The sequence below is a fragment of the Amphiprion ocellaris genome, chromosome 6 (genome assembly GCF_022539595.1).
Source record: "Amphiprion ocellaris isolate individual 3 ecotype Okinawa chromosome 6, ASM2253959v1, whole genome shotgun sequence".
Lineage (NCBI taxonomy): Eukaryota > Metazoa > Chordata > Actinopteri > Pomacentridae > Amphiprion > Amphiprion ocellaris.
This window is the reverse complement of record NC_072771.1, coordinates 3293718-3317259: the sequence shown is the minus strand read 5'-3', so window position 1 is coordinate 3317259 and position 23542 is coordinate 3293718. Positions and strand designations below refer to the sequence as shown.

General features: G+C 37.4%; 2 protein-coding genes and 1 pseudogene across 3 annotated transcripts in view; 1 reads left to right on the top strand and 2 right to left on the bottom strand.

Moving 5' to 3' along the window:
• LOC111563074 (serine/threonine-protein kinase N1-like) overlaps positions 1-23542 on the bottom strand; it is a 32898-nt gene that overhangs the window by 6165 nt on the left and 3191 nt on the right. The window contains exons 3-11 of the mRNA XM_055011339.1: positions 21705-21856; positions 21087-21300; positions 19885-19977; positions 18927-19036; positions 17276-17433; positions 3469-3566; positions 1044-1148; positions 857-888; positions 332-452 (exon numbers count right to left, since the gene is read on the bottom strand). Of these exons, the coding sequence (XP_054867314.1) occupies positions 332-452; positions 857-888; positions 1044-1148; positions 3469-3566; positions 17276-17433; positions 18927-19036; positions 19885-19977; positions 21087-21300; positions 21705-21856 (1083 nt within the window). The remainder of the gene's footprint in view (positions 1-331; positions 453-856; positions 889-1043; positions 1149-3468; positions 3567-17275; positions 17434-18926; positions 19037-19884; positions 19978-21086; positions 21301-21704; positions 21857-23542) is intronic.
• On the bottom strand, positions 74-3026 carry LOC111567965 (l-isoaspartyl protein carboxyl methyltransferase, like). 2 transcript variants are annotated; one of them, XM_055011391.1, is made up of 7 exons: positions 2933-3026; positions 2436-2571; positions 1044-1148; positions 857-888; positions 574-678; positions 332-452; positions 74-231 (listed from the first exon to the last, which is right to left on the bottom strand). In XM_055011391.1, the coding sequence occupies exons 2-7, from the start codon at positions 2551-2553 to the stop codon at positions 89-91; spliced, it is 624 nt and encodes a 207-aa protein (XP_054867366.1). In that variant the 5' UTR covers positions 2554-2571; positions 2933-3026; the 3' UTR covers positions 74-88. The 2 variants fall into 2 exon arrangements, with proteins under 2 accessions (XP_054867366.1, XP_054867367.1); XM_055011392.1 differs by having other exon boundaries at positions 2436-2603; positions 2933-3004.
• LOC129349135 (coiled-coil domain-containing protein 32-like) lies at positions 3086-6006 on the top strand (annotated as a pseudogene).

Below are 23542 nucleotides of genomic sequence, written 5' to 3'. Positions count from 1 at the left end.
TGGATGATGGTATTTTAAAGACCTTTGATTGTGTAAGATTACCTTTACAACATTATATACTGTATATATACTGCCCATTGTTTGAACATTATTCTGTTTCTGTAAATTCTATTCTCACAAGAGTAAAAGCCAAACATGTACTTACAGCCTTAGGAACAGTAGCTGCAGCTGCACCCACATGAATGGCATCATATGGCGCTCCATCTGGGAAGCCAAGTCTTCCATCTCCCACTGTGGATAGATGCAGCTATGACTTTTATAGTCTTATATAGCTGTGCAGCTTAAACATCAATATTTGAAAAATGTATGAGTTTGACGCCTCCTGACTCACCTACAAGTCTGATGCGTCCAGAGGAGAGCAGTTCTGCATCGTCAGCTTGCACATTTTTTATCGACATTTGCACCAGTTCATCAATGTGTTCGATGCCAACCACTCTACCACTGGGTCCTGTCTACACACAGCAGAAAAATGCAGCTGTCACACACTCACTCATATGTTTTATGGTAACTCTCTGGCCAAAATATTAAGCCCAGGATAATATTTTAAAGGAGACTTGTCAAGTTTATACTCACCATTCTTGCAAAGCATGCAGTGAGATATCCACTTCCTGAACCTACATCCAGTGCAGAGGCCCCTTCAATTAGTTTGTCACTTAACAGCTCCAAAGCATGAGCATGCTGTCAAGTGACACCAAAAGGAAAACTGTCAGTGAACGGTGCGTGTGTGTGTGTGTGTGTGTGTGTGTATATATATATATATATATATATATATAAATAATATATTATATAATATATATATATATATATATATATATATATATATAGAGTATATAGAGTTTAGTGTTTTTATACTCACCATGTGTGGTGCACTGATGGTCGCCCTGTAGCCTGTGATCACAAAATACCACAACACAGAGTCATAGCACACATCTGTGATCATGAAACAGCTATGATTCTACACAGTGTATTGATCCAAGTGCATGTGATTATTTTTGATAAGCATGAGTATGTATTTGTCTAAAAAGTGTGATTGGACTGAGTACCTATGGACTGAGGAGAGTCTGCATAAGGATAGTCTCTGGAGTAAATCCCTCTGTCAGTTGCCAGCATGGCATTGAACACTCTGTCATCGCGGATCACCCCATGATCTGGAGGATAAAAGAGGCAATGACTGAACTGAATTGATGAAAGACAGAAGTGTGCAGGATAAACTCCGAGGTGCCAAAGTCTGTTTTCCGATCGATTTGTGCTTTTTCTTTTCTTTAAAAGAAACAAAACTCCATCCCAGTCAGTTACATCTGCATCACAGAGGCACCTCCAAGGGGGCCATGACCACTAATAAAAGTCTCACTGGCCACCTCCTATAGCCACTACAGATCCAGAAATTCATTCACTGCGGTGTGTGCATTTATGCACAACACAATCCAAGGGAAACTCATCAATTACTTCTACTTATAGATTATCAACAACATGGAGACAAGATCGATCTGGTTGTGACAGTAAACAACACTGTGTACTTTTCTTCACCTCAGATAGGTGAGATGCCACACACAGACTCACAGCTTATCAGCTGCAGTTAAACCACTTGTTACACAGCTGAAGCCTGAGCTCCATCACAGCTGGAGATGTCTGAAAGTCTTAAGTCAAAATATTTTTCCGTCATATCTAGGTTTTTGTTTTTTTTTAAATTAAGGAGATTTTCCATAAAACAGCACCATATTCGCCACAGATACATTCCAGTGGCTGCGTTATTGAACACAATCTCTGTATTCATTAAAGTGACTATCAATCTATGGAAATGGATAGCTCAGTTAAAATGAAAACACATTTTATTGTACCATAATTGGATGTAGTTAGATAAATTATCATTACACAATGACTGAACATTAGATATTGAAATCGTATATAAACTATGGATCTTTTCCCTACAGATGAACTTTTCCCCCACAAATACTGCACAGCATTTTTTTTCCTGGACTACTCTGAACGGCGATCACCCTAATCATCAAAATGTAAACTGTACCTGTATTAGTCTATGCCTGAGACAATTAGTAGGATTATCTGTGACATAAGAAACAAAGACATACCCGTATTTGAGTTTTTAACTCTCATATTGACATATTTTACGCCTAGCATCTATACAACAGCATAATATAATCCCTGAAATTCAGTTATGGCTTTTGGTTTTTGTGTGCCACCCAAAGATTTTCAGTGGCCTCAACTTGTCAACCTTATTTAAAATGTCAGTATTTCTGCTGCAACATCTAACCAAAGTTCTAATCCTGTTCATGGAGGTCAAAGAAGATCTGGTAGGATATGGGAAATAATATTTGAAAAGCAAAGACTGCAGCGCAAGACATGCTCTAGCAAAGATCTACAATACAACAACACTGATGTCAAAGCTCAAGTCGCTGACATAAGTCCTGCACAATTACCCCTCAGCCTGCTAATGAGTTCTGGATGAGTTTTGCCGCTGGACATCCACGCCATGGTCCGGGACAGCAGCACACCCATAGGGACAGCCACTACTGCCAGGCGCAACGCCGCTCGCATCTCCTACAGTGGACCTCCCTGCAGCGACATGATGGTCAGCGCTTGTAACCCTTAATATGAGGCACACATACAGTTGTAAAATGTATTTAACGGTGTGGTTGCACCCCCGTTTGGTAATGCAGATGTCAGCTTGGGCTTTGCAGTGGGTCTGTTAATAAAAGGCGTGAATGTGGCGGTGCAAACTGTTCACAAATGGAACTGAATTTGACAGTTAGCCAGCGAGCTGATCCAGCTTCATAGTTTACAGCTATAATAGCAAGCAAACGTTAGATTATGAACAGATAATATCATTATACGGGTTCTAATTACATTTTGGTTCTTTAAATAGTCAGTGCTCACAAATAAAATAATTCAACAGAGGTCAGTAGCACTTGTTTACCTTGTTAGTTCGTCACCGTCCGTCACTTCTAGCTTAGACACACTTCCTGGCTCTCTTATCTGCGAGTGACAATCGCCTACCAATAAGATGCAGGCATTTCTCATGAGTTATCCAATCAACTTTCAGTACAGTTTGACGGGCGGATACAATGGCCAATCATTTGTCGGCCAACAGGAAGCGGGCCATCAGTCAAAGATTGTGGATCATGGGTACAGTTAGCTAGTGAGGCTAAACTTTAATCGTTAAATTCACGTACACTCCGAAGTAACGGTTAACGTGTCGAGGTTTTCAAGCAGGTAGGACATGTTTGTGATTTATTACGTTGACAAATTGTTTGAAGGGCGTTTGTAATGCACAGCAGTAAGTCATAACGTAGGTTAGACAACACTTTAGCTGTTGATGTAAACCAAGCTCAGTGTTTGATTTCACTTGTCTTTTAAATGTCCAAAGAAATTGCTTGTTTTAACAGTAGAAACACGCTAACATTACCTGGTTTAAAGTCTGTTGTTGACGTCTGTTTGACCCAGAGACTGCACCACAATGATTGACGACTTCGAGAGTCAGGAGGTTCGGTCCAGCGGAGAGCTGTGGACCGAAATCTGCTCCAGTCTGCCGGAGGTTCGAGCTGAAGAAGCTCCAGAAAATAACACAGAGTTCAAAGACTCTTTTCATCCGGCAGCACAAGTCGGGGTGCAGGTTAATAGACAAGCAAATGGGACAGATACCACTTCCTCTAGTGCCAAATGGGAACCCATGGAGGACTCTGAGATTTACATAGCCACCCTAGGTATTTCATCTGCTTTCACCTTCTCTCTGTCTCCTTTATGACTCTTTGCATCATGTCCTATGTAGCCCAGTCTGTCTTCCAACAAGCTGTGTAGGACTTAGTAGGAAAAGAGGTACTCTAAAAAACAGCAAACTGAAAAAGCTCAAATGCTCTTCACTGTAGCATGCTCTATTGCCAATTCATCCCCTATATATTTTAAAACTATTTTACCTTTATTAGGGTGTTTCTGAGGTGAGTTTGGGTTTCAAACACAAAAATCAAATGAGTTTGACTTGTAGGTTTGGAAATAATAATTTGATCTCCTGCTGATTTCTTTACAAAGTAACACTGATCATTTTGGTTGAACTTTATCAAAATCATCTTCCAAAAGATATGAAGAAAATCTTATAATAGTTCAGTTCATGCAATCATTTAAAAACATGAGGCATGGAATCTGTAAAAAAAAACTAACTCTAGAAACATTCCTTGAGCTACCACTATTTTCTGCAGAAGCTATAGTAATCAGATATGCCAAAATATGTTATTATTCAAGAAGTCCTAAAAGAAGAGAATTATTCTGAGATGACAAGAAGGCAGCCAGTGAGAGGACCATTTTTACCTGGCTGCAAAACAGCTGTTCATTACAGTCTTAAGAAGAAATGCATTATTCATCCCCCAAGAAAGGAAGATGCAGAAAACTATCTCAGTGGTCAAAATAATCACTTAAAGCTTAATGTCATATACTACATATTTTGTGTACATAGTAGTTTCTACACAATGCAATCTTCAGTCCTTAGTTATTTAACTTTTGAGGGAGCTGTTTAGCATGTTATGATCACTTTCACTAGAAAAGAATAGTACAAGCATTAACACCTCTCACATAGGTGTGAAATGGCAGTTTTTCTTTGAAGGGTACATTTTTAAAAATTTCTATACAAAAGGGCTCCTGTTTTTCCGATTAGTGGTTTCCGTTTCAGCTGAAATGAATTTTATAGCCTCTGCTATAAAGCACTGCAGGAAAAGCTGCAAACAAGCAAGAACCATTGAAATAACACTTTGAAATATTACAGCACACAGTCTTACTCTTGGTAGAGTTCTTATTTTCTCTTTATACTCAGGATCTATGCTGATTGTATTTACGTTAAAGACCAATACAGTCAATTTTGAAACACTAAAATGTTAGTCATAGCTTTAATGCAAGATGTCAAATACAGAGGTTTTTGTCTACATTTTTCACTACAGAGAACCGTCTAAAGAAGATAAAGGGCCAGTCCAGTGATGTGACCTCCAGAGACATGCTCCGCTCCTTGTCTCAGGCTAAGAAGGAATGCTGGGATAGATTCCTGCATGATGCACAGACCTCAGAGCTCTTCCAAGGTGGTGAAATGGATGAGAGGTAGGACACAGACTTGAAGCATCTTCCTGATGGAGTATTTCTGTTTTAAATGTATCCCTGAATGCTTTGCATTCACTTTATTTTGTAATTTAAGGAATTTCATTCATATTTCATCTGCAATTTCCCTATAAATTCTTCAGACTATGTGCCATTTACACGTCTAGACAACAGAATTACTTCAAATTTAGTGGTATAGGGATAACACCAGTCTTCCAGACAGTATTTTGCTTTAAAAAGACTCATTTTAGCATCCCTTTGTGCATCTCCCTCCCCTCACAGTGCTCTCGAACACTTCAAGAGATGGTTAATACCTGAGAAGGTGGCCATCAGTGCAGAGGAGCTGGAATACCTCCTAAGGCCATCTCAGACTAAGGAACTGGCAGAATCAACCAAACACAGAACGGAGAGGACACAGAGGGAGAGATGCAAAATCCAGATGAAGATCACACTTCCAGCCCAGAAAAATAAGTGTCTTGAATTAGCAAAAGCAGAAGTAATTCACCGTGTACAAGGGAGACTTGTTACCCCAGCACTCATCTGAATCTGTGTTATGTTCTAGCAGTGTTTTGGCCAAAGCTTTTGTTATCAGTCTGTCATTATCCACTGTATCCTAAGCAACTGAGTGTGAAGCACTTATTCAGTCACATGTGTTTTGTCCTGGCTTTTCATCCCTTCAATTACGTCACCCCTTTGAAATATATAATAATGAAGAACTTGAAATTATTCTTGTCGTGTTGCAGCACAATTATCATCTAGTCTGTGTGTCTCCTACTATATATACATGAAATACTCCCTCCTTTTAAAACGGGTGTTATTGAAGGACCACGCGTCATAACTTCATAACAGTGTGTTTTCTTGCAGAGATTTGTCTGTAAAAATCGCAACATCTAGAGTAGGAGGAATGTGAAGAATGTGACATTTTCCAGAAAATATTGTAACATATTGTATGACATTTTTATTTTTGCCATGTTAATTTTACACATACAGTTTTATTCACCTTTCAATAAAAACGAATACAATAGATTCTGTTTGTTTGTCTGCTTGTTAGCTGGAACAATGACACTTACATTATCTTAATAGGTGAAGTGTAGCTCGTGAATGCCTGCCTATGTAAGGACCAATTTGAGGTTTTGTTTTGGGACTAGGGAGGTTTTTAGGGTTTAGCTGTATGTTAGGGGCAGAATTGCGGCGTGAACTACACATATGTGTGTGTGACAGCAAGACAGTGGAAACTCTGCCTTTCTGGCTGCTGTGTCTATAGATGGCAGCAAAGAATAAAATTTAACTCATTCTCTATTATACGACTCAAAGCCTTTAGCAGTCTCGGCGAGTGCAACACGACCTATGAAACACTTTTATAGTCCCCCTTGTGGCTCTGAAGGACGTGTCGGTGACCTCCAACATGTAAATACTCTGCTGGAATCAGAATAACTGATGTCGGATGTTATTTGGAAATTACATCTACTCATCTTCCACTTACTGAAGGGACTAAATACGCACATCGGGTCATTTAAAATGTTCATCTAAAGTCTTTGCGCAAGACATCATGGAAATCTCCAGTGTAAGTGCAGCTTAAGTTGAAATTTAAGCAGAGCACAGAGGAAATTGATCCCATCAGCCAATGAAGGGGAAAACAGCTTTCCATTGTTAAACCCTGCATATAATTCTGCACAGTGAAGATCAAACGTCCAAATGGAGGAACATCATGTAAAACCTCCTAAAAATATACCTCAAAATGACATATTTCAAAGGTTTTTTCGTACAAATAGTTACCTCCTGCATTAATATTGCTTAGATGTATCTCTACACCATTGTAGGTCTATGAAGTCCCTGCCTCTCAACATGTTCTGCATTTTTTTTTTTTAACATAAGAAATCCTGGAACTGTCATCGGCAAACTGCAGCATCAAGGTGGACATGCTCAGCAAATGCATTGAGTGCTTTGTCTCCCAGCATATAAAAAACACCAAATGGACATGTTTACGTAGTAGAAAACTTGATTGTTACCAGAGAGGGACTGTATCGAGGTTCTAAATGGGGCTTGTGACATTTCAACAGGCTCTATGGTTTTTGGAAATTTGTGATTTTTGTTTTCGAAGTATAAAATCTAAACGGTGGTATTTTCTGCAGTTTTGACTGTTCTCTTATTAAATGTGTTTCTCTTCTTCTTCCCCAACTTCTGCACAGCAAAGAAATATTACAGCATCAGTAAGTAAAGCTGCTTCCAAAATACGTCTTGGTAACCTTGTGAGAATTCTGTGAGCTCGCAAGACAGACAAAAGACATTTAATTAATTTCACTAAAGCCTCCAACTTGCACAGATTCTAAGAAGTAAGCCAACAAAATAACCACAAGGTTCCATCAACGTCTCTCTTAAACAGTGCTAGAACCACAAAAGAAAATTATAACCTTCATAAAGGTGAGATGTATTGTGGAGTTGATGTTTTAGATTTTACTTGTTTTTGCATCAATGCAACTTATCAACAGACATTTGAGTGTAATTCTGAATTAAATTATCACAGCCTGGGAAGTCCCTCACAAATTGCAATCATTTAAATAACAGCAGCCATGGCGCCATTCTCTAACGTGACTCAATTCAATCAGGATCCTTGACATAAAAAGCCTTTGGGAACCCTTTGATCAGCTTTCTGTCTATCCACTAGGGAACCAAAAGGACTGGCAGTGTGAAATGAGATGAATGAAGCACAACAAAGCAATCTTTGTGCTAATTTCTCTGTCAGTGGAGACACATTCTGCCACCAACCTTCATATAATAACATGGATTTTGTTTTGTTTTTTCTTAAAGGTCCTTGTCACAGTTACTATTTCTGTTAAAAAAATAAAAATAAAAAAAAAAAACTTAGTGAGAAACTCTTGAGCTCCCACAGAGATATTTTTCATGGTAAGAGGCTGGATCGTGATGATGGATAATAAAGTGAAGGTCCAAATGGCAGGAAATTAAAATATGACTGGCACCCATCCTTGATTAAAATGTCGTTTCAATCTCTGGAAGATGTTAATGTCCTCTGAGAAAAAGATCTCCAGCAATCATTTAACCCTAAATGACATTCCTTCAAAAAAAAAGAAAACATCTGAAGCTGACGGACTGATTTGAAAATAACTATAATTTCTAAATCTTATCCATTATATTTACCAAAAGAATACATTTTAAATTCATGACAACTTTCAGTAACATACTTTAAATTAGAGGTCACAATAATAGGCGATATCTTTGAACGAAATTCAAAACAACATTACCATCCAATATTGGAGATGTAAGTAGCACAAAGGAAATGTAAATTTAAATCTGTCATGATCCCTCCCCCTCATCCTTCCCTCTCCATCTCTGCACACAGCAGAGTCTCTGGTGACTATAAACACCCACTAAAAGGATCTACACACCCACCATTCTCCAGTCTCCACAACACAACTGTACTGAGATCTCCAGTCTCAGTCACCCCATCAGGACTGCTCAAAGAAACTCTGTTGTTAATAAACTAAACCTGAGCAGCAGCTTCATCCATGTTCCTGCTGAATGTAGGAGGGACACGGTGAAGGGAAAATATCCCAGGGATGACCTCACCGCCACGAGTTCTTCACATTTTTGGGATTCATTATCTGTGCGGCTTTATAGCTGTGACGATAGACAGTAGCAGTGTTCACACAGCTGACTTCAGAGCTGCTGTTTCCTTCAGGACCTCAGCTGGTGTATGACTGAGTAAATGTCCCAGTTAGGTCCCAATATCTGAGCCCTGCACATGATGTCTTTGTTGAAAACAGCTTATGATGTTTGTGTCATGGACTTAAGGGCTTGTGAAACTTGCAGGGAGAACAACAGTCAGAATTCAGTTCCCTCCGAAGACAGACGAACAGATCTGAGCGGTTCCTGCAGGGGGACACGTAATTTATGCATGTCACATACTGCTGGAAAAGGAAGGTTAGAGTGCAACAAACATAAGGGAGATGTGGAATAGTCAGTCCAGCTAATCCACTACTGCAGTAGCCAAACCTTACATCATTAGGGTCCGAGCACCACGAAGTGGTGCGAGGAACCTATTGAAACCCTAGGAATTATTAGGGTCCTCGCACCACGAAGTGGTGCGAGGAACCTATTGAAACCCTAGGAATTATTATTATTATTATTATTATTATTATTATTATTATTATTATTATTATTATACTTTTTTCTACGGACGGGGAAAACGCATTTTTGACGCCCTAAACATATACGAAAACGCATGAAAATCGCCACACACATCAGGACTGGCGAAAAATTTGATATTTTAGGGGAATGGCACGCGTGCGTGCCAAAATGGCTCAATAGCGCCCCCTAGAAAATTACGAAAATTCAGCCCCCGGACAGCGTTCGACCTAGACTTCTGAAATTCGGCACACATATGTAACTCATCAAGACGCACAAAAAAGCCTCTTGCATCATTACCCATAATGCAACAGGAAGTCGGCCATTTTGAATTATGAGTCATGTTTTGGACAATTTTGTGTCATTTTTGGACATTTTTTAAAATCTATAAACTCAAACAGCGTAACTACAAGAGAGCTGAAATTTGGCCAGGATGTACTCCAATCACGGGTGATCAAAAGTTATCAAAACGCTCCGCAAAAGTCTGAAGGCGTGGAAATGGCGAGCCACGGAATGCGGCCATTTTGAAATATGATTCATATTTTGGACATTTTGTCATTTTTGGACATTTTAAAAAGCTATTAACTCAAACACCGTAACCACGAGAGAGCTCAAATTTGGTCAGGATGGACACCAGTCATGGTTGATCAAAGGTTATCAAAATACTCTGCAACAGTCTGACGGTGTAGCCATGGTGACCAGCAGAATGCGGCCATTTTGGATGTCTCGCCATGAAACAGGAAGTGCTGTCTAACTAGCCTGGACATGCATCAATCTGCCTCAAACTTTACATGTGTGATCAGAGTCCAGCCCTAATCACATCCATAGGTCGATATAGACTCACTGTCATAGCACCACCTGGCGGCCATTTTGAATTTCTTGCCATGAAACAGGAAGTCATGTCTAACTAGCCTGTACATGCTCCAATTTGTCTGAAATTTTACATGTATGATCAGAGTCCGGCCCTAATCACATCTTTGTGGCACTTGGTGGCCATTTTGGATTCCTCGCCATTAAACAGGAAGTGCTGTCTTACTAGCCTGTACATGCTCCAATTTGTCTGAAATTTTACATGTATGATCAGATTCCAGCCCTAATCACATCTTTGCGCCACTTGGCGGCCATTTTGGATTTCTCGCCATGAAACAGGAAGTGCTGTGTAAGTAGCCTGTACATGCTCCAATCTGCCTGAAACTTTACTCTCTCAGTTGCAGCGCCTCCTGGTGGATATGCGTGGGCCAGTTGGGCCGCTCGGATGCGAGGACTCGTCCAACGCTGCTTGCAGCTTTTATTGGTTTAGTGGTTGGAAGTCAATAAAACATTAGCGTCAGTCAAATTGAATGCGTCAGTGGATGGAAGTGGTGGTTGCCTTGTGCTGCTCTTCACTTCACTGCAGCTCCATGGCTCCATCTGCTGGACGGACAGAAGTGCAGCAGCTGATGGCAGCTTCTTTGACCTCACGCTGCTGTCAGACCCCAGATTAGGGTTTATTTCAGATATATATAATAGAAAATAGTAATTAAAAAATAAGCTGATGTTGTATTTTTGCAGCAGTGAGTTTTACAGGGTTAAAAGCAACCAGTCAAAGGTTATTACTGAGGATTTTAAACAAAAACATTCAGGCAAACAGTTAACATCATAGGGTGCCTGACATGTTTGTTTTTTTTCCGGGTCGATACAGATTTTTTTGTAATCAAGGAGATCAATAACCAAGATTTGGAATCACTACACATTTGCAGAAAAAATAAAGTTTTTGAACAGCACATAAAGTTAAGTTAAAATTAAAATAATCACGAGTTGCAGCCTTTGCTTATTTATGTTTTACATGCTGAAGTTGTCCTTCAGTGTTTCACTGATCAGATTGTGCTGTGGGCAGGAACAAGATCAGAGGGAGGCAGCTGCAGCAGACCCAAAGTAGTTTCACATTCATTTATCTGATCAGATTTCAGGGGGCTTTTTTTTTTTTTTTTTTTTTTTTAAGAAATGGGACCAATAATTGAAAACATGCTAAATATCAGATGGGATCATTGGTGTCACAGGACATCTGCAGACACAGGTCAAAGATTACAAGGAGTTTATTTAACGAATGAAACTAAAACCAACACAGAAAGGATAACTAAACCAAGGTGAAAACAAAAAGGGGAAACCAGACTAATTGTAGGAGAAAGGTTCTGGTTTCAAAGTCTCTGGTCTGGCAGAGAGCGGAAGAATGAAGAACCGGGCCTTCGTGGATTAAGGTGATTGAGAACAGGTGAATCAACCCCCACACCTGTGAGAGAGATGGATGGATGGATGGATGGATGGATGGATAGATAGGTAGGGAGGTAGATGGACCATAGATAGATGGATGGATAGGTAGATTCTGCAGTGGGGAAATTTTCAGTGTGGCAGTAGCAGATAGGAAAACAAGTAAAAAGAAAAGCAGCACTCAGTGCACAGATATAAATAGATGCTTTCTCCTTAGAGAAGAAATAGAAATGCTTGTAAAAAAAAAAAAAACCATGTGAAATTGCACATATTGACTTATTTACATTTTATTGCAGTTACTTCATGGGTGATCTGAACTACTGGGAGCAGGCTTGATTGAACACAGTCTGACTGCTGCAGGAAGGAAGGACCTCCTTCAAACATTGTGGGTGAAGCAGTCTGTCCCTGAAGGAGCTGCCGGTGATGGTCCTGTTTCCTGCAGGGGGTGGGAGATGTCCTCCATGATAGACAACAGCTTTGTCATCATCCTCCTGTCTAACACCAGCCCAGGACAGAGCTTGCTTTCTTAACCAGTTTCTTTAGTCTCTTCCTGTCTGCAGCCGTGATGCTGCTGCTCCAGCAGACCACTCCATACAGGATGGCTGATACCACCACACAACCATAAAAGGTCCTCAGAATTGCTCCCTGCACCCCGAAGGACCTCAGTTTCCTGAGCAGGTGAAGTCTGTTCTGACCTTTCTTACACCGTGCGTTGGTGTTCTATCTCTAGACATGTTTGAATGTCTTTATCAATAAATGGTCAAACACATGTTGCGTGTCAGCTCAGCTCTTTGTTCCACACATGTATATGTTCCTATGTGATTGGTGTCTTGCAGTCAGAGTGTAAAGAATTGAAGCTGTCAGAGGCTTTCTGTGGTGAAGAGGCTGCAGGACATCAGCTGCTCCAACAGGTGACGCCTTTGTTCTTTGGCTCCAACCAGAACCAGCAATAAATCAGCATGAGCTGCAGATTATCCACCTCATAGAGTGTATAATAAAGAAACCAAGAGGTTTTAGTTGATAGCTGTCTCTAGTGAATGACCAGCAGTGTCTTGTTCAGGTTGTGAGGAGAAGTAAAAAGCTTACAGCAGCTGGTATTCCCAGGTAGTCTCCCATCCAAATACTAACCAGGCCCAACCCTGCTTAGCTTTGCAAATCAGATGAGATTGGGTGTATTCAGTCTCAGAAACAAACCTACAATGTAAGTTCTGTACCTCACATGATTCAAATTTCCACTCACACCTTTTATTTGTCCTTTGATTGCTCCAGTACTGATTGATGCCATCATTTAAGCCAATTTACAACAACACCTTGTAGGAAATGTGGTGCAGAGGTAAGTTCTGTGCCTCACATGTTGAAGGTCCATGGTTCAAATCCCCACTCACACTTTTTATGTGTCCTTTGGATGCTCCAGTACTAATTGCTAGCATCATTTAAGCAAAGTTAGAGCAGCATCTTGTAGGACAGGTGGTGTAGAGGTAAGTTTTTTGCCTGGCATGTTGAAGGTCCCCGGTTGAAATCCACCTTAGTACCTTTATTATCTTCACCTCCTTAATAGTTTTGTGTACCATCATTTACGAAAACTAACAGTTACACCCAGTAGGAAGGATAGCGCAGTGGTAAGTTATCTGCCTCTCGTCCAGGAGGTTTTTGGTTCGAATCCAGCCCAGGGCTCTTTTGACACTTTTTAAGATAAGATAAAGATAAGATAAAGTTCTTTATTTCTCCCCACTCCAGGGGAAATTTACATTGTTACAGCAGCTTTATTTACAATATATACATACTTTGGCTGTATGACAACCTCTTTCAACCATCATTACAACAAAGTCCATGAAGGACCTTGTGTGAAAGATAGCTCACACATAGGTTGTGTGTCTGTCATGTGGAGGGTCACGGTTCGAATCCCCACTGGGAACCTTGTGGAGGATGATAGCGGAGTGGAAAGGTTGTGGTCTGTGGTGTGGAGTGTCACTGGACTGGAGTTGAAGGGTGGTTCCTGCAAAACCAAGAAGTTGCTGGAAAAGGCAAAGAGCGCAAAGAGCGCAAAGAGCGCAAAGAGCGCAAGGAGCGCAAGGAGCGCAAGGAGCGCAAGGAGCGCAAGGAGCGCAAGGAGCGCAAGGAGCGCAAGGAGCGCAAGGAGCGCAAGGAGCGCAAAGAGCGCAAAGAGCGCAAAGAGCGCAAAGAGCGCAAAGAGCGCAAAGAGCGCAAAGAGCGCAAAGAGCGCAAAGAGCGCAAAGAGCGCAAAGAGCGCAAAGAGCGCAAAGAGCGCAAAGAGCGCAAAGAGCGCAAAGAGCGCAAAGAGCGCAAAAAGCGCAAAGCTTTTATTTGTTTTTTTTTTGTTTTCACGGCCACAGTTTGGGGACATAAAGGAGTTTTGTAGAGAAAGATGGATGACCCGTCCAATGCTGCTTGCAGCTTTAATTTTTAACTTGAGTTTGGACTCGACAGTTTTTGTGAGGAGGTTGGACTTTAGGCTTTGTGCTGGAGGGTTGAACCCTGATTTCCAAGATGTTCTAAGTGTACAGACCTCTTGAGTCCTGAGGAGATGAGCTTTCACACAGTGTGAGGGCTGAAATTTTCGAAGTTTCACAGTAGCTGTCTGTAAACTAGAACCTTGAGATAGTCCAAGGACTCGTGTCTTCTATGTCCATGTGTAGTTGTCTGTTAGTTTGAAATGTCAGATAGTGTGAGGACTGAAATGTGCAAAGTGTCTTAGTACTTCTCTGTTAGTTAGAAATTTCTGTTTAATCGAAGCCTTAAAAGTTGTGAACATGAGTCTTGATTTCACATTTAGAGTATCCATTTGAGTTTTGGTGAGATGTTCACCTGTGTGCTATTTAGAAATGGTCCAGAAATTTTGATTGTATTCACTGAAAAGTATAGTTAGTGGTGATCAGAAGGTAACATTAGTTTGATCAATGATTTCAACTATTAGTAGACTTTATGAGGGAAGCAGTTTTGAGAAAAGAGTTATTAGTAAATCAATTCATAGTGCAACCCAGAACATTGAAAGAGGAACTGTTTGAAGAAACAACCAGATGTTTTTGTTTCAGAATAGAAAAAGTTTTAAGATATGTAAATTTATTTGTTTTTTTGGATTTTGTTATTGTGTCTTCTGTGTAATTAGATATTCAAAAGTGTCACTGGTGTTTTTCAAATTTTTTGTCTGTATTTAGATTCAACTTAAAAGTGTAGTCTTGGTCTTTTGTCATTCTGTATGATTTTATAATATTAGATTAGATGTCCAAATGTTCTGTCTTTTTAATGTGTAATTGTTGAGTCAAAAGTATTATTGGATGTGATGAGTTAAAATATTATTTTCAATATTAAATGTTTAGATAAACTGTTGTAGTTTGTAATTTTAAGAACTTGTAGTAGATTTTAATGTGTAATTGTATATTTAAAGTTTTCATAGTAAATTGTGTTTAATTCCTAGTAAAAGTGTTATTGTCTTTAAGGTGTTTATTTGTAAATAAACATTTAACTATTTAAATAAGTGTAGTAGTGTCTTTCACTTTTTGTTTGGATAGGCGTAGTGAGAGACAGCCAGACAACGGGGTTAGAAATAAGAAGTAGGCCAGCTCATACAGCATGGAGTGTACAAGCGGGAGTCGAACCCAGGCCTCAGCGGCGGGGACCAAGTACATACGTCAGAGGCGTAACCCGTAGAGCTACATGAGCACATATGTTCTCGCCTTGTAAACGTGTATAAATCCAATAGAAAGTCTAGGGATTGAGTTAGGGTTACAGAGCAAGGTCCTTACAGCATTAATGAAAAATAAGGTAAATTTAATATGACACATAAATATTTTTAATATTAATACTAAGCAACAGAATAATCCGAGAAATTAATCCACGGTTTTCCCTTCAGCATTGTGGGTCTAAATATCCTCTATCGGAGACGTGCAACCACAATGCTGAAGGGAAAACCCCAACTTTATTTTATAAATTTTTTGGGTTGAGTGGCTTAATATTAAATTATGAAAAAATTTTAATTTATATATCAATTTTTTATGATACATTACAACTGTCAGGACCTACCTCTCCAACCCTAACCCTTCCCCTGGACTTCTATTGGGTTGGTACACCTTTGCTGACATGCAACATGTGTGATCATATAGCTCTGCGGGTTAAGCCACTGATGCATGTAGTAGGTCCTCAACGCTGAGGCCCTGGTTCGATTCCCGCTCGCAACCCCGTGCTGTATGAATTGTTCTCATTCTTATTTCTACCCCATTGTCTGGCTGTCTCTCACTACGCCTATCCATCAATTAACTGCAAAAGACTACAACACTTTTTTACAAATTTCCTGTTTCTTTATTAAATACAATTCTTTAATTTCTTACATCTTTTTTCCCCCCCATACTTTATAAAAGTTTAATTGTCTTAACTTTTTCCCATTTATTTAATTGCTTCTTTTTTATGTATTTTCTTTCTTTAATCTTCTTCTTCTTTCTAGAATTTTACACCAACCTTAAATTTTGGGTCATTTTTTGACATTTTGAAAAGCTATCAACTCAAACACGGTAACACCGACAGATATGAAATTCAGCCAGGATGTACTCCAGGCATGGGTGATCAAAAGTTATCAAAATGCTCACCTTAAGTCTGAGGGCGTGGCCATGGCGGCCTCGTGAATTCTGATGCTTCGCCATGAAACATCAACTGCTGTGTAACTGCCCTAAACATGCTCCAATCTGCCTCAAACTTTACATGTGTGATCAGAGTCCAGTCCTGATCACATCCATAGGCCGACATGCATTCTCGGTCGCAGCGCCACCTGGTGGACGTGCGCGGATTCGCCGACCAGCAAGGATGCGAGGACCCGTCCAACGCTGCTTGCAGCTTTAATTATTCTTTTTTTTTACAGTCAATAAATTTGAATTTATTTAGTCTAGACTTTTTTAGGTTTTTTCAAATCATTATTTCTGTATATATCTAATTTTATTTTATTTTATTTTATTTTAACAAATTAGTTAAATCAATTTATTTATTTTTGATGTGGATGTTATTACAGCTTTGACTGTTTTTTTAAAAAAAAATATTATTTATGTATTTATTTTTATTAAATTTTGCAGTTAACAAATTAATTACAATTTTATTATTATTATTATTATTATTATTATTAGAGTAATAATAATAATAATAATAATAATAATAATAATAATAATAATAATAATAATAATAATAATAATAATTGTTGTTATTATTATTATTATTATTATTATTATTATTATTATTATTATTATTATTATTATTATTATTATTATTATTATTATTATTATTATTATTATTATTATCATTATTATTATTATTATTATCATTATTATTATTATCATTATTATTAATAACCATAAATTAAACAATTTTACTGTATTTAAATCTGAAAAAATATATTTGATAGGTATTTTCTATTATTTGAAAGGAAAAATGTATATTTTTTCTTCCCTGTTTTCTTAAATTACAGATAATACTGTAACTACTATAATCACAGAAAATAAGTATTAATTTCCACATTAATTTAAAAAATATGTAAATAATGTCAAAAATCTGTGTTATTATAGAATTTTCTTCTTTTAGGAGTAAAAAATCAGCACCAGATATCTTCATTTTATAGATATTTGTTGTTATTTTCAGAGTTTCTTTTACAGTTTTTTTTAACTTTACAATATTCCGCTGTGTTTAATATTTTCTATATAAATATAAATACAGTATATTATTATTTAGAGTCAGTACTGAGCTCATATTCTTCAGGAAAACATTTGTAAACCATCTTCATTCTTTCCTCGTGGACATCAGATCCTGTACCTTGGCATAGAGGAGGCCCTGAGGCTCCAGACTGAAGTTCTGGTTCTGGTTCTGGTTCTCCATCGTCTCCTCCAGTCGCAGGAACTTGACGGCACACATCTCCCTCCGATCCCTCCAGAACACCCCGACCTCCAGCTCTCTGGACTGAAAAACACAAATTATAACCGAGAAATTCCAAACTTCAGCAACATTTATGACTGAAAAACACGTTTTTATGAGAATTTAGGAGAGTTAAGGTTTGATTTTAATGTTTTTATTGACTTATAGGATGAAATAAGAGAAAAAAACTCAATTAAACTTATTAAAATCAGAGGAAATAATCAGATAATTAACTTTAATATGTTCCATCTGCGGGTGTCAGAGCGACCCCTGCTGGTCACACTCTGAACTACAACAACAACAATCAGTCCAGTTCACTGTTTTAGCTAAAATGTGGATAAAAAAGCAGTAAAACGCAGTAAACAGCTCCTCCTAGTGTCCACTGAAAGGACTGTTTGAACAATGGTGGAAAAATTATCCAGATATTTTACTTAATTAAAGCAGCAACAGAAAAATCTTACTTTTTATTAGATGCTGTATTTAAAATTAGACTAAAATATGAGATGATTTATCTCCTAAAACTGCTGCAGGGCAGAAAATCAATAAGTTTACATTTACATGCATTAAAAAAAGTCTTTTTTTTCCATGCAGAAGAATGAAGCGGCATAAACTGGAAATCATGACAAACTAAGAAAACTGTCAAAAAATGTCAAAATAAAAGCATTTATCGAAGCAAGAAACTTAAAAAAAAAAACTCAAATTTTCAAGTTTCCAACGATCCATTATTAAAATAATCAAATTAAAGCTTAAAAATGTCTTTTGTTTTTTTCTCTTAAATATTTGTAGTTTACTTTAGTGAATTTGTGAGTTTTTTGTTGTAAATTTAACACTTTAATCTTCTTTTCCACCCCGAAGCAGACAATCAGAACCACCAATTACATGTGAAGGATGTATATAAAAACAAGAATAACCAGATTTTTCCCTGTTTGATGTAAAAGCAAGGAGCTCGATATAAATAAAATCAGTATAGGACCGATTAAACCAGTATAGGACCGATTAAAACCAGTATAGCACTGATTAAAACCAGTATAGGACCGATTAAACCAGTATAGGACCGATTAAAACCAGTACGGGACACTGATTAAACCAGTATAGGACCGATTAAACCAGTAAAGGACTGATTAAACCAGTACGGGACTGATTAAAACCAGTAGAGGACTGATTAAACCAGTAGAGGACTGATTAAACCAGTAGAGGACTGATTAAACCAGTATAGGACTGATTAAACCAGTAGAGGACTGATTAAACCAGTAGAGGACTGATTAAACCAGTATAGGACTGATTAAACCAGTAGAGGACTGATTAAACCAGTAGAGGACCGATTAAAACCAGTAGAGGACCGATTAAACCAGTAGAGGACCGATTAAACCAGTACGGGACACTGATTAAAACCAGTAGAGGACCGATTAAACCAGTAGAGGACTGATTAAAACCAGTACGGGACACTGATTAAACCAGTATAGGACTGATTAAACCAGTAGAGGACTGATTAAACCAGTAGAGGACCGATTAAACCAGTAGAGGACTGTTTTACTGACCCTCTCCAGCTGGATGTAGAAGGTCTGGTCCCAGTTGGTTGTACTGGTGGAGGCCCAGCAGGTCCGACCGACCAGTCGACCGTCCAGACGGAGCACAGCGCTGACCTCAGCTGGACAACAACAATAAAAACAACATTATTCTGGGATTTAACTCAACAGAACTCAAGGAATCAAGGAAAATATCATGTTTTTTTCTTGTAAAGTCGAGAATAGTTGTAGTTTACTCTCATAAATGTATGAGTTTTTGCTCACAAATTTCTCTTTAAATTAGAGAATATTTGAGGTTTTCTTACAAATTTCTGACCCTAAAACCTCAGAAAAAATACAAAAAATCCCATAAATTCATGAGTTTAAACTCAGAGAATATCTTCTAACTCTTATGTTACAAATTTATGATATAATATTTTGTTTTTCATTTAAACCTGTAGGTTGGTTTTTCATAAATTCCTCTTTAATTTTAGATAAAATCCATTTTTTCTTGTTGAGATGTTACCCCGTCCCTGGGCGACACAGACCAACCCTGGATGGACACGTGGTGGGACAACCAAGCAGCTGGTCGTTGCTATGGAAACCTGATACTACCAGACGCACTGACAGGCCGAGAACTACATGAAGGAAGGTTCTAGAAGACGCTGGTGTGGAACACAAAGAACTTCTGACTGTAATGCTGGACAGAGGGAGCTGGATGCACAACTTTCCTCATGTCACAGATTCCATCGGACGCAACTGACTGACTGAAGGGTGAACCGAAAATCCATAAAGTTATCCAGAAACCTAAATTAAATCAAATAAAAGTCCCTTATTTTGTTAGTTTTTGTTGCTGCATTAATTCAGCTTCACATGATAGAGCAATAAGATCTCTTAAATCACATTTTATTCAGAAACACGGCTCAGAAATGAGCTAAACTGTTGGCGAAACAGTAAAATATGAAATCAAAACTGTAAAAGTTTAATTTACCTGAAGGTCCGTCTGGTTTCTGAGCTGCTGGACTCGAGTCTGTCGCAGGTTTCAGTAAATCTTCACATCCAAGAAGCTTCACTTCAAGTTTTCCTGCAAGAAAACAATACAGAGAATTTAGCTTTCATGTAAAATCAGAATTAAATTTTTAATTTACATAGAAAACATCTCAGAATTCAGCCCTGCAGTATGTAAAATAAATCCTGGTAATAAATGCCATCTTGAACCTTTGATTTGTGAGTAAATCTGATCTAATCGTTCCGTCTCCAGCTGAGCAGCTCCAGGATTTATCTCTGCGTTACGTCATCATCAGGCATTTTATTTATTTATTTATTTATTTATTGGGTTTATTTGGTTTATTTGGGGGCGTCGTCAGGGAGAGACCAGCTGACCAGAGAACCGTCCAAAACCAGCAGATTACAAGTGATTATCCAGAAACGAGAGTCAGTAAAGTGTGTAAAAAACACTGAGGACGGACGATTTTAGATGCTAGAGAGAAAACAAAACAGAAAACATCAACATAGATTTAAGAGAATTTCCTTTAAAGGATTTAGAAGGTTTTAGAAAATTACCAAAACACAAAATGCTGGATTTTTAGCTCTGAAAGGAAATTTTAATTATGTATTCTGAACACAAATAAAGTATTTTTTTATATATATATATATATATATATATATATATATATATATATATATGTATATATATTTGTAACTTTTTTGCCATTTTTTTGCTCTTTTCTGTTTTGTTTCGTGTCGTTTGTCTCATTTTTTTGTCGTTTTGTCCTTGTTGTCATTTCGTGTCCCATTTTTGTAATATTTTGTCTTGTTTTTTTTTTTTTTTTTACGTTTTTTGTCTTTTCCTGTCCGACTGTTGTTGTTTTGATCATGACTAAATGTTGTGTTCCTTTGTAGACATCCTGTGATCTATAATTGTAATGTGTAAATGATGAACTGAGGCATATTATTGCTGAAATTGAATAGATTTTTTAGAAGAAACTTCAGGTTGTTCATAATGCTTTGTTCATTAAATGCAAACATTTGAAGAACATACTTTTTTGCACAAAAACAAAGGAAAAATGTGGCGTTTCCTGGGTTAATATGTGGTAATTTAACTGGTCCACCTGAGATCAAACTGGGCTGAATGCGGCCCTGAACTAAAATCACGCCTCTGTTCTCCAGATGTAGAACCTGTTAATGTCTCACCGGTTAAAGAGGCCGGTCTGATGGAGTAGATGGACGCTGAGGTGGACATGGATCCTCTGGTTCTGGGGTTCTGCAGGTCCGGTTGACCCTCTGAGGTCTCATCGTTTCCTCCAGGAACCTCCAGGTTCTCCCGGTTCTTCTCTTCCACACATTTTTCCAGCGACAGCCGCAGAAGATGAAGCTTCTGGGAGGAATCCTGGAGCCGAGACTGAGCCTGAAAACACAAAAATAAGTCCAGACTTCTGATTCCTAAAAGGTTGTTTTGATTTTCAGAGACCTTAAAGTTCTGACCAGAACCAGAAAGAACCACAAACACACCAGACTGTACTCCTGCTGCATGTTAGATGTTTGGAATCACCATTTAAAGGTGATGTTTAATGTGTCAGTCAGCTTTTATTACTGATTTCTAGTCATTTCTATGAGATGTAGTCAAAACATTTGGAGAAATTGCACCAGATTTCCCAAAATATGACATTTTTACTCATTTTTCACTGCAGTCTAAAGTCCTGCTCCTCTACAGAAACAGAACAACCATGAAGAAGGAGATAAAACTCAGAAATGTCCTCTTCTTGCATCTTTACGTTAATGAATTTTTCTGGAGGATAAATATCATCCTACTTCATTCAGAGCCTTCTGGTCCAGCGCTGAGATTCCCTCCAGCTGCTTCACGACGTCTTTGGCTCGAACCAAAGCGTCCGTTTCTCTCTGGATGAAATGATGAAGCTCCGCCAGACGAGCGTCTCCTGGACTGACGGCCGGCGGAAAGACTCCTGACGGGAGGAAATGGACAAGAGTGTTTCATAATGAAAGAAAGGCTCATTTTAGACGGAGCCTCATCACTGCAAGAAAACAAACAAAAAAACTATAAAATACAATTAAATTAAATGAAACAAAATGAAATAAAATAAAATAAATAATACTGTAAAAAAAATGAACAAAAAAAGAAAAAAATTAAACTGCAAAAATCTGGCAGCAGAAGTGCAAGAAACAATGGAAAAGAACATTTCTCAATGAAAAAAATTATTTCAGACGTCCTATTAGAGTCTCATCACTGCAAAACTGAATTAATAAAATAAAATGCAATAAAATAAAATTACATTATATTAAATAAAAAATGTAATTAAACAAAACAAAATAAAATAATCCAGTAAAAAACAAACAAACAAAAATAAATAAATGAAATACTATAATATAAAATGAAATAAAATAAAATGAAATAAAAATAAAATAAAATAAGTTAAAATAAAATTAATAATCCAGTAAAAAACAAACAGACAAAAATAAATAAATACATAAAACACAATAATATAAAATAAAATAAAATTTTAAAAAATGAAATGAAAATAAAATCAAATAAAATCAAATAAAATAAATAAATAATCCAGTAAAAAAATCAAAAACAAAACAAAATTGTAAAAATCTGGCAACAGGGGTGCAAGAAAAAATGGAAAAGAGTATTTCATAATGACAAAAATAATAATTTCAGATGTCCTAATAGAGCCTCATCACTGCAAATAAATTAAACTTAAAAATAACCCAGTAAAAAAAAACCCAACATATTGTTTTTTAAATTTTTTCTGTGGTTTTACCACAATATCTGTAAAATCTCTATAATAATAAAATTATTCACTATTTTTCAGTGCTTAATGTTCATAATTTTACCAGTAAAATAATAATATTTGATTATGACTTAGCTGTTGAACAATTTCAAGCCTTGCATTTATTATGAGTGATAATTAACATCATAGCAGCGCTGCTCTTTATTTTGATAAAATATTTGCTATATTTTCTAATTAAAGATGAACTTTTTCCACATTTAGTCAACTATTGGAAGCACCAGAAGTCCAAGTGAGGCAGTTTTTCCAATAATATCATCAGGAATCAATGAGAGGAAAACAGGTATCGAATAACTTCTCTCATATTTCATGCTCCGGGAATCATTTTCTAAGTGTCAGTTTCATGTTTTACAACAACAGTCGAGAATAAAATGTCATTTTTACTGTTAAAAAGAGGTTTTATACAAATAAAACCCACAAAAACAGCATCTGGCAGGACCAAAGGTTCAAACCAATTAGTGGCAGAATGCTTAAATATGGATTTTATATATTAGAATTATACAAAAATATATCATACATTTTATTTTAAAACAAATATCATTGTATAAAAACCGTGATAGTTTATTTTTACAATTTTTTTTTTAGAACATCTTTTGTAAATTGACAGTACTTCAGTATCCTCTGCTTCTTTACTTTTAATTTTTACTCATTTCTGATCAAAAAGAGAAGAAAATAATATTTTTAAAAGGAAGGAACTTTTATTGCATCACAAATTACATAAAAACTGTGACTCATTTCCACTTTGAGTCGTTAAAACCGTAGATTTGCATTCGTGCCGCAATAAATTTGTTATCTAGATGGAAAAATGTTTGATTTTGAAGCCAGTAAATTACATTTTGG